Raw genomic sequence first — 17,522 nt, forward strand, 5'->3', positions numbered from 1 at the left:
ATGGGGCTGGAGCTCAGCTGCAGCTGCTCAGCTGGAGCAGCCCCTGCCTGCGGCAGGCCAGGGGACCCCTCAGGCAGGGGCTGCTCCAGCATCCTTGTCGGAGAAGCCCCTGCCTGCAGGGTGCTCAAGCCATTCGCAGACTGAGGCTACTCTGACTGGAACACCAGAGCAGCCCCTGCCCATGGCAGCCCCTGCCCATGGCAAACCAGTGCTTAGGGCGCCCCACAGGCAAGGGCTGCTCTGGTGTCCCAGTTGAAGAAGCCCCTGCCTATGGGGCACCTTGACCCACCACAGATAGAGGCTGCTCTAGCCAGGATGCTGGAGCAGCCCCTGCCCACAGCAGACCCCCCACCCCCATGAGGCAGGAGTAACCCCCTGTACAAAACAGGCGGGTAGCTGCTCCAGCCCCCACCAGTTAACGTTAACCAGTGCTTAGGGTACGTCTATTCAGCCTCTTTTGAACGAGCTCATTATTTCAAAATAGAGTTTGAAATAACAGGCTTGCTATTCCGATGTCCCTATAACCCTCGTTCCACGAGGTTAAAGGGATGTTTTGGAATAATGATTTATTTTGAAATTTCGGCACTGTGTAGATGGCGCCAAATTTCAAAATAAGCTATTTCAAATTTAGATCAATATAAGATACACAATTTGCGTAACTTACTGATTAAACTTCCACATCCTTAGTAAGTTTATTAAAGCTAACCCAAAATACCTTTTAGTGCTACAGTTTGAGTGGTCTTATGGTAATAATTACACATCTGGTTATATTTTATCCTTTATGATTTATTCTGTGTTTAACCTTTGGAAGATGCGTTGTATAGTTTATAAGCATGGACAACGTATTTTGTTATAAATCAAGTAAAGAACCTAACTTTTTAATGGGACAGTATACTCTGACTGCATAGGTTTTTCAAGGAACAGATGACCAACTAAGGGATATGTACCAGAACCATCAGAGAACAGTAAAAGAGAAGGAAAGGAGATTAACAGACTGTCAACATGAGCTGGATAGAGCAAGCAGAGAGTGTCAGAGATTCAACAGAGAGAAATCAGAATTACTTGTTGAACAAGGTACAATAGGCTCATTTAAAAAAAAATGCCAGAATCACCATCTCATATAATATAGACACTTGTAACAGGATGATTGACAGAATTTCTGTGTTTGAGTCAGATGAAAATATTGAAATTTAGTATATTTACTCAGTATTGTCTGCTTAGTGCAGCAAGTCTAAGTCTCAAATTTGAACTTTTGGTTACCTCTGACAATGAAAAAAAAGGTCATTAGTCTTCTCCACGGGATTTCAATTTTACACTTGCCCTTTTGACCAATAATATTGATGTTGGCATATTCATTCATTTATGGATTTTTTGCAGGAAAGGGGCCACTTTAGGTCACCAAGACGTAATTAGTCTAAATATTTACAAAGTATATGTTTGGTCTGTAAGCTGAGTGCATTAGCATGAGTCCTCCAGTTTGGAGGAATAGAAATGTCACTCATTTTAGTTAATGGATTTTAGCCAAGAAAATCATTAGGCAGGAAGTGAATGCAAGATATGTACTAAAAGGTGGAATTCAGACAGGTTGTATTTCATGTGATTTCTCTAAAATTCCCTAAATACCAAGTATCTTGTTCTGTACAGCTTATCAATTATTTCAAGATACATACATTAATTGCAAATGTCATCAGTACAGTTATAATACCAATATAGGGTAGAATAGGTAATTATGATCTTTGGAAAGATTAAAAATCAGAACATAATTACTCAGTTAGTAAGAGCATGACCCTTTAAATCAGTGGTTCCTAAACTTTTCGGCATCATGCCCCCCTTTTTCATTTTTGAGAAACCCTCATGCCCAACCCCTCCCCCACCAAAATAGCAACAAAACTTGTTGACCAAAAAAAAAAAAAGGAACTGAGCGGGGGGGAAGAAAGGCAAGAAACAAAAATAGCAGCAAAACTTGTTGAGAAAATGAAAAAAAGATTGCCCTGCCCTTTTAAGAACAGAGCAGGCATTGCCCTTTTAAGGTGGCCATTTTGAAATCTACCCCAGCCAGCCCGAGCTGCACCTGTTCCAATAGCCAAGCAGACAGATGGACTGGGCTCTTTCTTGAGGATGGGAACTGATGGGGGGGGGGGGGGCTGGGTCGCCTCGTGCCCCCCTGGAATTTCTTCACACACCCTGGGGGGCATTCCCCCCCAGTTTTGGAACCCATGCTTTAAATAATGGACATTATTTTTGGTGTTGTGGTAATTAACCCTTTAAGTTCTGTGTTCTTAGTTCAGATGATTACCAACATTTTAATACACATGGTTTGGAGAGAAGTTACTACTTTTCTACTTAAAACAATTTTTAAAACTATATACTGAATTGTATATGAATTTAGAAAGAAAAAACTGTAGCTGGCAATTTTAGTGTAATTTTCAGAAGTAATTTGAATTGGCTGTCTGATTAAGGTCACAAAATAGGCACTTGTAACAGAAAAGTAAAAATAATCTTAAATATTGGTCGCATCTTATAGCCTGCTGATCTGCCACTGCATTATTTTGTCCCACCAACTAGAGATGTGAAAGACTAGTTCACTATCCCATAAGCAAATGCTTATCAGATAGTTGATAAGCCTGTCAACTAGTTGCTCTCCCCCTCCCTCCCCACTTTGCTGCCTCTATCAGAAAGAGGCAGCAAGGGGGAGAGGAAAAGAGGGAGTACTTCAAACGGCAGCGCCACGTGGAGCCTGGGGTTGAGTTCCTCGCAGCATTTCAAAGCAGCAGTGCTGCGTAAAACCCGCGGTCAGCTGGGGACTGCCCTGCTTACCCCAGGCTCCGTGCAGCACTGACGCTTTGAAATGTTGCAGAGAACCTGACTCCAAGCTCCCACATCATTTCAAAGCAGCAGCACCGCAGGAAGCTTATCATCAGTGGGGAGTACCCAGCTGACTCTGAGCTCCACCTGGTGCTTTCACCTTTAAAATGTAGCAACATAAATATCCTAGGGCAAAATAAATGGACTATTCGATTAGACAATTACCCGCAATTTAACATCCTTACCACTGACTAGCATTACCACATTTATAATAAATGGCTTTTTCTTAACTTGGTCTTAGAAAAACATTTTGTTTTTGAAGTTTTTAAAAAAAAATCTGTACAAAATGCAGACAGAGAACTCCAATGCCTTCTTTCGTTACAGAGCAAATAAAAGCTGTGATCTGCTATTAAGACTTACTAGTGCAAACTCTTCTGCCTTCAAGTCCAAATGTAGATCTTGTTGGAAGTCTGCAAATGGGGCCTAAAATAGGTGGATAATAAAATGTTGCAAAATGTGGGAACAATGGGAATGGCAATAGACTTTTTAAAAGGCATTGCCAGATGGGTTAGACACAACATTAAGTTTTAATGTTTTTTTATTAAAACGGGAATTTCCAAGACTATTTGTAAGTGTTTTCATGATATTTTTAAAAAAAGTCAGTTAATATTTTAATTTTCAAAGGGTAATATCAGACTTGAAATCTAGCTTTAAAAAGTAAAGTTAAGTGGTTTTAAATACTGCACGAGACAGCCATCCCACTTGTTGTTGATTCTGCAGTCACATTTTCCTATTTTAAAAAGTTGGAAGAGGTAATGAGTTCTCCCTTTGTGTTGTGTAAAAGGCCTTGCTGAGGAAACAAAATAAAGGTTCAGTCCTACAAACACACTCACAAGTAAATAAGCATAGTCCCACTGAGCTCATTTGATAGGTTCAGCCCATGGGGCGGGGGAGTGACAAAGTGCTGTCAGATGTGCAAAGTAAAAACCAAAAAAGAGAGACATTATTTTCTCTGTCAATTTTAGAATACTTATAAGTTTCTTGTAACCAAAGTGGATACAAACAAATTTCCAACAGAAATGAGTTGGACTTTCTGTTTGCTTGTTTTTAGTTTGTTTTTCAGTGTTATCCCCCTTATGAAACTGAAGTTACATAGGTTTAACATTAATCAGCTTAAAACTAATTTAGGAAAACAGTTCCTACAGATTGGGCTTCTCTTGTCCAGCACCCTCGGGACTTGACCAGTCCTGGATGAGGGAATTTTCTGGACAAAGGGAGGTGCTCACACCAGTCCCTTTAGCCTGCTGCCCCTCCCCGCTGCTGGCTCCTTCAGCTGGGCTGTCTGCGGGCCAGCCCCAGCCACAGGTCTGCTGCCGGCTAGGTAGCTCCAACCCCACTGCTGAACAGCACATTGCCCAATCAGGCTGTCGCAGCCCCAACCCCACTGCCGGACTGCCGCGGCCAGCTTCCCCCTCTAGGGCTGCTGTGGCCGCAGCCCTGGCCCCACTGCTGGGTGGCAGGCAGCCACAATCACGCTGCTACCACCACTGCCTGGGCTGCTGCAGCCCTGCCTCCTCCCAGGACCAGTTTCCCCTCTTGGGCTGCTATGGTCCCAGCCTTACTGCATTAGTAATATAAGAAATGACACTTATATCTTTTAAAAAAGACCTTTTAAGAGTCTCTTCAGCTAGAAACTGCTAAAATTCAGTAATTAATGCATGCAGTTAAAAAAAATTGAGTTAGAACCATTCCTTCCAAGTGATTTGCCATTGAATGTAATCACATATAAGTGACATAATATGTTCTTGATGTGTACAATTCTCAATGTGTAAACCTTGTGTATGTATATATGTGTAAAGGCCGTCTTCAGCTGCAAGCAGATCGTCACCAACAAGACATCAGAACCAGGGATTCATTAATCCAGACTTTGGCAGCACTGTTGGAATTAGATGGTTTTCAGCGAGCACCTTTTAATGAAAGGCAAATTAACAGTTTTCACAAGCTTGTGAAAGAGAGACAAGAAAGAGAAGTGGAAGCTGCCAGTCAGTTAATGGTAAGATTTTTTTCAGCTTAATGCATTCTCGTAATTAATTCTCATAATATCTGGTTTCATAATGCATGTGAATTGACAGCAAATTGTGTTCTTTATTCTTAGTCAAATGTTCACAAGGAATTTAGGTTACCATTATGGGCATGCTTATCTCCCAATTCCAACATTATACACACAGTTGTCAACAATTTTTACAGTATACTTGGTATTAGAAGATGTTTCTATCAGAAGGACACCTTATATTGTTTGGAGTTTTATTTTTTAATTACAGTTAGTTCTAATGTGGTGAAAAATCATTTAATAATTACATTTTCATTTCCCTAATGAAGGGACATTTTTTGTTGTTGTTTATACTGTGCCTAGCACAGTGGTATTCTGGCACATGATTGGGGCTCCTTGGTAGCATGGTAATACTAATAGTAATAAAAATAATTCTGTTTAACATGACTGTCTAGAATTGGTTGGAAAAATTCCTCACCTATGAAAAATTTTGGATCTTTGGGGAAAAAACAACAACTTTTATCCCCACACCAGGAGAAGTGAAATGGAATTTTTCAGTTTGCTCAAAAGACTGCCTAATTCCTGCAAGGATGTCTGACTCCTCAAAAGTATAGCTGTTTAGACTGCCCAGTTTAGGAATGCCCAGGCATTCCGGCATCCCAAGCTCTCTGCCAGGTGAACTGCTGACTAGCTAGGAAGTGGGTAGGTGAGCTAGTGAGAAAACAGGCTAAGTTTTTGTTGGAAGCCTACCTGGTTCTGTCAAAAGATTTGTGAATATCGACACACTCCTGAAAAATGGTTTGATTTCAATGACTCAGTATTTTCCAACAGAAAAATGTTTTGTGGAAAATTTCCAGCCAGATCTTTTATTGTTCCACAGTATTTCAATAGGTTGCATTAGACAGATGCCAATCTGGTCATAGTGGTCTGCTAATAGAGAAAAAATGTTTATGTGGGGCTCTCTATAAAATAATTCACATGTAGATAAATGCTTAGTGACTCTTTTGGATGATTTCTTTGTTCAGAGAGAATTTACAGAAAAAGAAACAATGAAACAAAAGCAGATTGATGATATAAGAGATAAGAAAACTGGACTGGAAAAAACCATTGACCTGAAGTCAGACATTCAAAATAAGAAACAGCTTGAACTGAAGAATGTGAAATATGAACTGAATCAGTTGGAGGAGTCTTCAGACAGGATTCTGGAACTGGATCAGGAACTCATCAAGTCTGTAAGGTTTTATATTTGAATAATTTAAATAAATGCACAAGTGAAAGCATATTCAGTTGTCTTGATGCTTCTAGTCATATAAAGTATTGAAGATGTGGACATCAGTGACATAATGAAAAAACCTGTAAACCTATTTCATAATCTGTGAGAGTAAATTGTATTTTACTTGTAGGACTCAGGGACCAAAAAATTAATGACTTAAATATATAGGATGCTATGTTTTACACATTTACAAACTTATAACAAGCCATCCCTAAAGGCAAGTTATCTAATTGCTAACTCCTTACTTGTGCCTTTCTCGCAAAATGATTTATATTTGTTTGTTTGTACAGGTTGGATCTCCCTTGTCTGGCACCCTTGGGACCCAAACAGTCCTGAACCATAGAGTTTGCCAGACCACGGGAGGCCAGTGAGCCGCTGCTGACTCCCGGTCCTGAGCTCCCTCCCAGGCCATCAGCCTGCTCCCAGCCACCAGCCCCGGACACTAGGCTCTGTCCGATCCCACCGAACCTACAGCCACTGCTCAGCTGGGGCTCTCCAGGGCCAGGGCTCACCAGCAGTTCTCCTGCTGCTGGCTCAGCTGGGGCTCTCTGCCCTGCCCCCAGTCCTGCCTGGGCTCCCCATTCTATCACTGGCCTACCCGAGGCTTCTGACTCCCATGTGGTTCTTGCTCCTAGCTGCTGGGGCTCTTTGGTCCTACAACATCCATGGTCCTGCCAGATCACGATGTTGCCGGACCAGAAAATCCCAGATTTCAGAGGTTAAACCAGTAATTGAAGAATTTAACGTATCGTGGTATTTTTCCCCATAGTGTTTCCCTTTAAGAAAATCCTCAAGTATATTTTATTATTCAATGGATGCCAAAAAGCAAAGAATAAACTGGATACAGATAAAGCACATTGAAGCATGTTCTTTTGTATTAGCATTCATCAGTTTAGTAGATGAGCAACTGGGGAGGCTGTGCAGACTTTCTGGCATCTTAGCATCAGTGCCCTCTGCCTTGCTTACAGCCCTATTTCACACCCTTCATCCTTCTGTATTTAGTCTTTGCAGATTATGTAACTGTCATTCCTTTATCCACCGGAGTTATTGCTGTTGAATAATGAAAAGTACTCCCTTCTTAGTCTTTTGTTCCCTACTTGGCATAATTATAAATCACATTTTTAGAATAAATTCTTGGTTGATTTTATTTTTTCTGTTTAGGAACGTGAACTAGAGAAGACTGAGAAGAACAGCAGTGTTGAAGCTCTTGAATCAGAGGTACAAAAACTTCAAAATGAGAAAGCAGACGTGGATAAGGTTCTTCGGAAATTGGATCAGGAGATGGAACAGCTAAACTTGAATACCATGGCAATCACCCAAATGGATATGTTGAAAAAAGACAAAGTAGTGTATTTCTTTTTATTTTTCTAATATTACTTCATTATTAAGAAATTTACATGAAGGTAATATCTTTCACTGAGGCTTTATGAGGAGCAGTTATTTCTCAGGGTACGTCTACACTGCATGGCTATTTCAGGATATCAGAGATATCCCAAAATAGCTACCCCATGTCTGCACAAGCCACCTCTTATTTTGAAATATGTTTTGAAATAACAGGTGAGCTATTTCACCATCCCAGTAAACCTTGTTGCACAGGGATAAGGAATGGCGCGAAATAGCGTGTTATTTCAAAATTTGACACTGTGTATACGCACCAAATTTCAAAATAGTCTATTGTGAAATAGATTCAAAATAAGATACGCAATTTGTGTAGCGCAAGTTGCATATATTATTTCTAATTTAGGGTGCTGTGGAGATGTACCCTCAAAATCTTACATCATTAATTGGATAAAAAATCTGTGCCTTTGGGGGGGGGAAATGTAACTTTATAAGTACACTAAATAAAATAACAGTTTGTGAATATAAAGAAGTGTATTTTAAGAATATTTTGTTCTCCTAGGTGGACAAAGAGGAGCAGATCAGAAAAATAAAATCTAGACATACTGATCAATTGACCTTATTGCTGGGATATTTTCCTAACAAAAGACAGCTTGAGGACTGGCTTCATGCTAAAACTAGAGAGATTAATCAGACAAGAGACAAGCTTGCTCAGCTTAAGTAAGTATTAATTTACTCGATTCTGGCTTCAAAATTAATTTCTGAAGTTCATTTTGAAGTTAGAGAGTTTAATCCATTCTTTTGTTCCCTTGCTACAGTTATGTCTTGTTTGATTTACTATTGCTATTATTTATTGTTGCATTTAAAATGATTGCATACTGGCAGACTTACCCCATGTTGCCCAGGTCTTCAGAGCAGGGGACTGGCGCTGTGGGTGGGGAGCAGGGTTGTGGGGTTGGTGGAGGGTGCGAGAGTGAGGGTTGGGGCGCGAGGAGGGATTTAGAGAGGGAGGGGTCCCATCCAGCAAGGGCCTCAGATCTCTCCCCCACCACCACCACCACCCCCAGTCACCAGGGGCGTTTTCTCTCCCTGGCTCCCCCAGTCTCCAGGGACATTTTCTTTCCTTCCAGCCCCACTTGCCAGTTGCCAGTGGCGTTTTCTCTCCCTGCAGACCTCCTTCCCCTCCCAGCTGCCAGGGGCCAAGGCAGGGGAGCTCTTTACCTGGTGTGCTCGCAGGCAAGATGGTGAAGCCCCAGCTCTGCTGGACACTCCCTTGGTGGTACAACTGTCCCCAGTGGACACTGTACAGCAGGGCTCTTGGGTGGGATCCTTTGAACATGGTCTCCACTGGGAACACGCTCCACAATGGCGAAGAGTCTCCCAGGTGGGGTGAGCACTGAAACACTCAAGCAGATGGGCTGGCTGGAACAGATGGCTACAGGGGGTGCTTTGTATTCATGCCTGTCAGTGTGAAAGAAGCTATTTGCATATATTTGCATTTATATGCAGCCACACTTAAGTTACAGCTCTCGGCATGTGCTGTGAGTATCTTTGTGGCCCCCAGGACTTCCAAAGTTGAGTAGCTGTGCTCTACAGGATAGCTCTTTGTTGCGAGCTCGCAGCCCCTGGTGGCCCCCCTCATATCACATCCCTCCAAACAGCAGCCCCTCCCTCTGCATGTTATGGAAAACAGTCCTTTTCCCATGGCTTCTGATTATCCTGGCACAACCAAACTCTGACCTTGCTTTAAGTTAGGAGAAGATGAAACGTCATACCAAATTTCGTAGCCCTAGCTCGTACCGTTTAAGAAGAGTTCTTGTACAAACAGACCTGCAAACAGACACACAGACAGGCACACTCTAAAATAAATATGTGGATTTAAGATCAGAAGAGGCCATTATGCTAATCTGATCTTCTGCATAATACAGGCTAAAAACCTTACCCAGAAATCTCTATCAATCCCATAATTTCTGTTCGTAAAATTTTTGAGGCCTCAGTCCTTCAAGGGAGTACATATTGGCAAACCTCTTATGATGGGTCAAATCCAGTTTGAGACTCCATACAAGCATAAGGGTGCATCCATGCAGATCATGAGGTTGAACCTCTCTTGTCCGGCACCCTTGGGACCTGACCAATTCTGAACAAGAGAACTTTCCAGATCACAGAAGGTCAGTATTGTCTACCAGCATTACCAACACTTCCACTGCTTATAGGCCTGTTAGAGGACATTTAGGGGTAAATTAGAGCTAAACTACAGCACAGAATACTGAGAGCCAGGACTGGTGGCTGTAAGCAAACTTTATGGAACTGTAAGAAACTTGGCCACACATATGGTAAGTGGACATCCAGCAAACTAAAATCATTCTGGACTACAAATGTTTCTGGACCAGAGAGTTCTGACCTAGAGAGGTTCAACCTGTACAAGATATGGGACTCAGTGATACTGCAAATTCAGAAACAAGAAACACAATGATCAGCCCAGAACAGGGTCAGATTTAGAAAGGGGCATTATAGGTTGCAGTCCAGGGTGCTGGACTGCAGCAACTATAGCCCCTTCGTGCTTCCTTCCAGGCTGGCTCTGCCTGGAATGGTGGCGAAAGGGAGGTGCCAACACACTGCTGTTTATCTTCCCTTTCCTTACAATGATTCCATGACAAGCACTGCACTGGGGAGCTCTGTACTGGCGCTAGCCTTGCCTGCAGGCTCCGTTCTCCACATCTCCCATTTGCTGCGATTCCTGGCTAATGGAAACTAAGGAGACTGAGGCCTGCAAGCTAGTGCGGGCTGCACCATCACCAAATGGGATCTGCCCCAGGTAACTGCCCAGACCCCAACCTCCTACCTTAGCCCTCTGTACCCTAACTGCTCTCAGACCTACATCCCCAGCCCCTTCTCATACTCCAAATCCCAAACTCCCTTCCAGATTCCACACTCCAACCGTGAGCTCCCTTCCGCACCCAAACTCCTGCCCAGATCCTGCACCCCCAACCTCCTGCCGAGCCCACTTCCACACTCCCAATCCCTTAATTGCAGCCTTAAGCCTCCTGCACTTCAAATACCTCATCCCTAACCCAGAGCATACCAGACAGAGCCCTCAACCCTTCTCGCACTGCACCCACCCTCCTGCATCAGCATGCACCCCCCTCCTGTACACTGATCCCCTAATTTTTGGCTCCACTCTAGAGTCTAGGGGCTCCACAAAATCTAATAGTCCTCGGCCCCCTGAAAAGTTAATCCAGCCTGATCAAGAAATACACTCTTCTTGAAAAGAGTGACAATTTGAGTGGATTTTTCCCCCTTGTGGTCGTAGAATAATGTTTTATTCAATAATATAGATCTGAATTTTTATATTGGAAATATCCATGTACCAAGTATGTTGTGTAATGAACTTGAAGTTATATTCTTATAACTATTAGAAAGCAGTCTAATTTTAGGATTCCTAACAAAGATATTTTTTGCTTATGTAACTTAGCCCCTTCTCACAAGAATACTTAAGACAAAAGCCAGATCAACATATTTTTAGAAAATGGGTCAGTACACAAGTGGAGTTAACAACAATAAAAATGAAATTCAGATTTCATTTTTAGGAAGTAGTGACCATGGATTTATCATTTAGAAATGGTCTCTCAGAATAAGCTACAAACAAAAATGTATTGTTAGTAGACTTTTGAAGTGCAACATATTATCCCAGTATTCAAATTCGCATATAAATATTGTTATGTAATTCTTATAGTATTGAAATTATTCCGTATAGATTAGTTTTTCAGCCAAACTGACAGGAATTTGTCCAATATGAATTTCAGATTCGAGCTAACCTAATAATTTCTGGGCTATGATGGTTTGTAAACTTATTTTGGTGTCACTCTTTAATATAAGAATTTTCGTGTTCTTGTTTCAGCAAAGAACTCGTTTCAGCTGAACAAAATAAAAATCATGTCAGTATTGAGCTAAGAAAAAAAGAAGAGCAATTGTCCAGTTATGAAGACAAACTTTTTAATGTTTGTGGAAGTCAGGATTTTGATTGTGATCTATATAAACTTCAGGATGAAATTGAAAAGACTTCAAAGCAGCGAGGTATGTTTATGTATTATGTTTATGCTTATGAATTTCTTTACTTTCTTTTAAAACTCTTTTACATTTAAATTCCAGCTTTTGAGACCATAATACTGGCTGTTATATGCAATCCTTATTTTTATTTGTCATATGACCAGTAGTTAATATACATTTTGATATTAATCTGAAGGTGCCACGTTTAAGAATAAAATTATATTCAGTTTTCTTTAGTTTTATTTTTTTACTTATGTACTGCATGTAAACAGACATACAAATATTTTCTGTTCTTTTAATGAATTTGCTACCTTATTACTTCATTCTTATAAATTTAGTAGTAACTACTTTGACATAGAAAATATGTAGGTTCTGATCCTGGATTGTGTCAAAGCTGGAGAATATTCCGCTACCTGGAACGGCCAGATATACAAACCAATGTAAACTAGCAGCTGCAGCATAGCTAGTTGTGCCTAATATTAGCAGAAGAGTCTGGTAGTAGTCAAAGAAAATTACAGTCAATTTCACAATTCATTTATTTAACAGAGAGAAAGAACAATTAAAGATCAAATATTCCCTTGTTCTGTTAATTTCACAGATATCAGCTCTGTTTCCCTCTACAGGCAGTCCCCGGGTTACGTACAAGCTAGGGACTGTAGGTTTGTTCTTAAGTTGAATCTGTATGTAAGTCGGAACTGGCGCCCAGATTCAGCCGCTGCTGAAACTGATGAGTTTCAACAGCGGCTGAATCTGGACGCCAGTTCTGACTTACATACAGATTCAACTTAAGAACCCCAGGCATCCCCAAGTCAGCTGCTGCTGAAACTGATCAGCGGCTGATTCCAGGAAGCCCGGGGCAGGGGCTTTCTGTAGTCAGCCGCTGGTCAGTTTCAGCAGCGGCTGATTTGGGGACGCCTGGGGCAGAGCAGCTGGGGTGCTGCTGGGTTGGTCCAGTAGCGCCGCCGCTCCTCGGCGCTACTGGACCAACCCAGCAGCACCCAAGCTGCTCTGCCCCAGGCGTCCTGATTCAGCCGCTGCTGAAACTGACCAGCAGTGGCTGAATCAGGACGCCTGGGACAGAGCAGCTGGGGTGCTGCCTGGTTGGTCCAGTAGCGCCCAGAGCGGCGCTACGGGACCAACCGGCAGCGCCCCAGCTGCTGTACCACAGGCATCCGGAGCAAAGCCACGGAGCACGGGGGCAGCGGGACAGCCCAGACGCGCCGTGGCTGTCCTGCTGCCCTCGGGCTTCGCGGCTTTGCTCTACTTTGCTCCCCGTCTCCCTGGTCTGCAGACCAGGGGGACGGGGAGCAAAGCGGCGGAACACGCGGGCAGCGTGCTCTGCCACTTTGCTTCCTCTCCCTGGTCTGCTGGAGACCAGGGAAACGGGCCCCGTTCGTAACTGCGGATCTGACATAAGTTGGATCCGCGTAACTCGGGGACTGCCTGTATAGTGCTACAAATTATTGTAGATTTGATTGTTCATTGCTTTAATTGACAAACTTCCATTTATTTTTTTTAAAGCTATGCTTGCTGGAGCTACAGCAGTTTATTCACAATTTATTACCCAGCTGACAGATGAGAACCAGTCATGTTGCCCAGTTTGTCAGAGGTTCTTTGAAACAGAGTCAGAACTTCAAGATGTAATTAGCGATCTGCAGTCCAAGTTACGTCTTGCTCCAGATAAACTGAAGTCAACAGAGTCTGAACTTAAAAGAAGAGAAAAGAAGCGTGATGAAATGATGGCACTTAAACCAATCAGGTAAGGTACCAAGCAGAGTATACTCCACCTCTTGTTACACACTTTTAAAAGGAAACATATTATCCTATTATTCCAAATGATGACAGTTCAAGTGCTTGTTCATGTGTATTTCAATTAGGTATGTGCAGATTGACATGCACAGTAGCTGAAATATGTTTTTCTCCTATCAGCTAGCTGTAAGATCAGCCCAGGTGCCCCCTGAAATGGTGCCAAAGCAACTCCTGTGTGAGTCACTAACTGGTACCCAGTATAGAGGCCTGCCATTCCAACCCCTCCTCAGTTCCTTCTTACCAGCAGTGATGTTAGCTGGAACTTCCCCTTGCTCGTCTCTTGCTTTCACAAGCAGATAAGTTTTAGTGTTAGTAGTTGTGTGTTTCGGTTACGGGAGTCCCTTCCTCCATTTTTCCTTCCGTCTCCAGAGCATGCCTCATTTTCCCAGTCTTCAAAATCTGCCAGTTGTGCACCAAGTGATTCCCACTCCTGTTTAAAGTGCCAGGGTAAGGGTAAACAGAAGGTCCACTGCAAGATTTGTCAGGAATTCTAACCAAGGACAAGTAAGGAAAGAGGGCAGCAGCTTAAAATTCTCCTTACGGAGATGGCACTCCTGCCACAGTTGGACCCCAGCACTGGAAACCTGGCACCTAGTACCACTTCCTCCATTAGGAGCACACAGTCAATGATATTGAAAAATGTGGCACTGAAGAAGGATGCAAACAGGGAGTGGCACCACCATGCAACTTCTTGGGAGCATTCCAGCCTATAGCACCAGTCTTCATTGCTGGTGCATGAAAAGAAAAGACCAGACAGGAGGTGATTTCCCTCTGCAAAAATGGGAGACCAGCCAGTATTGGCATCACAGATGGACCAGTGCTCTGAAATTTGAACTGAGGCTATGTTGACGCCTGTCCAGGGAAGGCAATCGAGTCTGGGCTAGCCGCAGTCACTGAGACCTTTGGAACACTTACCGCTCCCATCCATGCCAGAAGCTTTCCATGTGGTACAGGATTTGATGCACCACATGGCACTGTTCTCGCCTCCTAGACAAGACAGTGCTTCAGCACTGCCAGCTCCCTCCCAGCCCCCTGTGCAGTCCAAGGCAGAACTGGATATGGTGACACACTGGTCACAGTCCCCTTGGCAGAGGTCCATTGGATACCAACCATCTGGGAATTATAGTTGATCACCTGTTTCTTTCCGATCTGCCTCACAAGGAGCGGCTCCACCATATACCTACTTAGAGTTGGACTTGTGCCACTCCTGATGCAGTAGCAGCAGGAGATCATCCTCCTGCTCTGTGTAGTGTGTCTCACAGTGGCAGAACACCTTCCTCCCCCATCCCACAGTAGGGGCCCTTTTGGACAGTCTGGGTCTTCCATTAAGCTCAAGGCAGGAGCCAAGGGTCTTGCTCGGGAACAGCCTTGGTGGATTCTGCAACGTTTATTCCATCACATGCGTGACCTCAATTGCTGATTCTGGCACCAAGGGTGGCAGCGGTTCTGATCCCATTGGCACTAGAGAAAATTAAGGCCCCTGCTTTGTTCTTGGGGACAGACATACAAGCCAACATTGACAATGATGATAACACGGGCACCAGCACTGACATCAGCTCTAATGCCATCACTGAAACAGTTGACCGCCAAGCCTAGAGCACTGCAAGACATGCAGGCACAATCTGCGGTGATTTCATTGGCACTAGCACCTTTACCATTCCCAGCACTCCATCCACTAGGCTTACCACCCGGGTTAAGGGATTCTTTTGGCCACGATGAGAGGGAATATCCTCCCCCCTTTGGTAGCCTCCTTCTCTTTCTCACCAGATGAGATCTTGTCTTGGTCCTCAGTAGCCCCAGCCCTGAAGAACTCCCGGATACTGCAGCAACTCTTACGTCACGTTGACCAGGATTGGGCATTAAAGTGAAGGAAATGGCTGATGAAACTGACCCTATGGTTGACATCCTAGTTTCCTCGGTCCCATCTAGACTTGTGCTGGCATTAATTGAAACAGTCATGGATATGACAAGGACCTTGTGGCAGACCCCAGCCACATTGCAACCTACAGCCAAGCTCTATGAGCACTGGTATTTCGTACTCTCCAAAGGGGATGAGTACTTTTTCTCATCCACAGTCTGATTGTCTGGTAGTAGATGCTGCCAACCAAAGAGAAACACAAGGTTTTCAGGGCCTGCCCAAAACAGGGGTGCCAAGAATTTAGACAGGTGGCCTTTAATTGTGCCTCACCAATCAGCAAGCCATCATCAATAGGTATGCCTATAATACCAGTTGGCAATGGCTACATTTACTGAGCTGCTCCCTTTGGACTTCAGTGCCAAGTTTTCGGCTTTGATCAAGGAGGAAAGGAGATTGATTTTCCAGGTAGCATTAGACTCAGCTGATGCACTATTAAGATCATAGCTACAGGGGTAGTCATGTGCCTGGGCTTATGGCTACAGGTATCAGGCCTCCTCTATGAGATCCAACAGACTATACAAGACCTCCTGTTTGAGGGAGAATCTCTTTTTGGAAAAAAACCAAGAGATTCAACAACCTCATGTCTGTAGTACCCTACATTGTGCGGCATGCCAGGCTCAGGCCACTTCAGTCATGGATGGCATCAATCTATCATCCAGCCTAGGACGATTTGGACAAGGTTATAACTCTGCCTCACCCAGTACTCGGTTCCTTCCTCTGGTGACTAAACCCGCAGGAGGGCTACTTATGGGTTCCCGTCACTCCTCCACAACCCATGTTGTCACTAATGATGGACGCATTGGACTTGGGATGAGGCACTCATTTGGAGGATCTCAAGACTCAAGGCCTCTGGTGTCAGGCCGACTTGACTCTCCACATCAACATCAAATGGTTAAGGGCATCATGCCGGGTGTGTCAAACCTTCTAGACTCACCTGTCAGGACATTGTGTATCAGTTATGATGGACAGTACACTAGAAATGTTCTATATCAACAAAGAGGGGGTGCATGCTCCTTTCCCCTGTGTCAAGAAACCTTTTTGCTGTGTAGAATGCTCAATTCTTCTGCAAACTTCCTACCTCCTGGGGTGCAAAAAAGCTGGTGGACCACCTCAGCAGGTTGTTTCATGGCCATGAGTGGTGCCAGATGTTTCCACATGTCACAAATTCTGTCTTCCAAAGGGGAGGCTTTCCTCAAATTGATATGTTCACCTTGTAACACAACAGGAAGTACCAATGGTTCTGCTCCTTGCAGGACCATAGCTCAGGCACCAGCACAAGGATGTTCTTTCTCCTGTAGGAAGGCAGCCTCCTGTACATTTCCCCACTCCTACCACTTGTACACACGTTTCTCCTCAAGATCCGGAGGGAATGAATTAAAGTCATATTGATTGCGCCAGCATAGCCCCATCAGCACTGGTATACATCTTTCTTTCCTACATGTCTGTAGAGACCCTGAACACCTTACCACTCTTCCCAGACCTTCTAATGCAGTGGGATCCCAATGGAGCAGCCGCGCTACTAGACCAACCCAGCAGCACCCGAGCTGCTCTGCCCCAGGCGTCCCCAAGTTAGCCGCTGCTGAAACTGACCAGCGGCTGACTATAGGAAGCCTGAGGCAGAGTTGCTCTGCCCCGGGCTTCCTGGAATCAGCTGCTGATCAGTTTCAGCAGCAGCTGACTTGGGGACGCCTGGGGTTCTTAAGTTGAATCTGTATGTAAGTCGGAACTGGTGTCCAGATTCAGCCGCTCTTGAAACTGATCAGTTTCAGCAGCGGCTGAATCTGGATGCCAGTTCCGACTTACATTCAGATTCAACTTAGGGACTGTAGGTTTGTTCTTATCTTGTACGTAACCCGGGGACTGCCTGTATGTACAACATTTCTAATTAAATCTACACTTTTCTACACTACAAACTTTTCAAATCAGCAGGTTACAGATATTACAGGAAAAGTAACCCTGAAATATTTTATACAGAGCCAGTGAGGGTATGTAAAAGACACAACAAATAGGAGCAGCTACATGCTTAGCTATCTTTTTAGGCTGCAAAAATGAAGGGAAAGAACACATTTATACATCAGAAAGTACAATACCTGCTTTGGCCAGACTTTTAATCTGTCTTTCCAGACTGCAGAAACAAAGGGGGGAAAAAACATGTTTAAAGGCAATGCCTATTGTGACTGACCCCTTACCACTATCCCAGACCCCTATTAAGTTTTACATATCCCAACAACCTATTAACATCCCTAATCTATCCCTGCATGTATTGAATTTTATCCCTTGAC

General features: G+C 43.7%; 1 protein-coding gene across 2 annotated transcripts in view; it reads left to right on the forward strand.

Annotated features, from left to right (window-relative positions):
• Positions 1–17,522, forward strand: part of RAD50 (RAD50 double strand break repair protein) — a 62,852-nt gene that overhangs the window by 18,061 nt on the left and 27,269 nt on the right. For both annotated transcript variants that reach the window (XM_075900349.2, XM_006128515.5), the window contains exons 8-14: positions 909–1,074; positions 4,665–4,858; positions 5,881–6,087; positions 7,290–7,472; positions 8,029–8,186; positions 11,365–11,540; positions 13,035–13,272. In XM_075900349.2, coding sequence (XP_075756464.2) covers positions 909–1,074; positions 4,665–4,858; positions 5,881–6,087; positions 7,290–7,472; positions 8,029–8,186; positions 11,365–11,540; positions 13,035–13,272 — 1,322 coding nt within the window. The remainder of the gene's footprint in view (positions 1–908; positions 1,075–4,664; positions 4,859–5,880; positions 6,088–7,289; positions 7,473–8,028; positions 8,187–11,364; positions 11,541–13,034; positions 13,273–17,522) is intronic.

Source organism: Pelodiscus sinensis, chromosome 16, assembly GCF_052426305.1.
Source record: "Pelodiscus sinensis isolate ZL-2025 chromosome 16, ASM5242630v1, whole genome shotgun sequence".
NCBI classification, from domain to species: Eukaryota; Metazoa; Chordata; order Testudines; family Trionychidae; genus Pelodiscus; species Pelodiscus sinensis.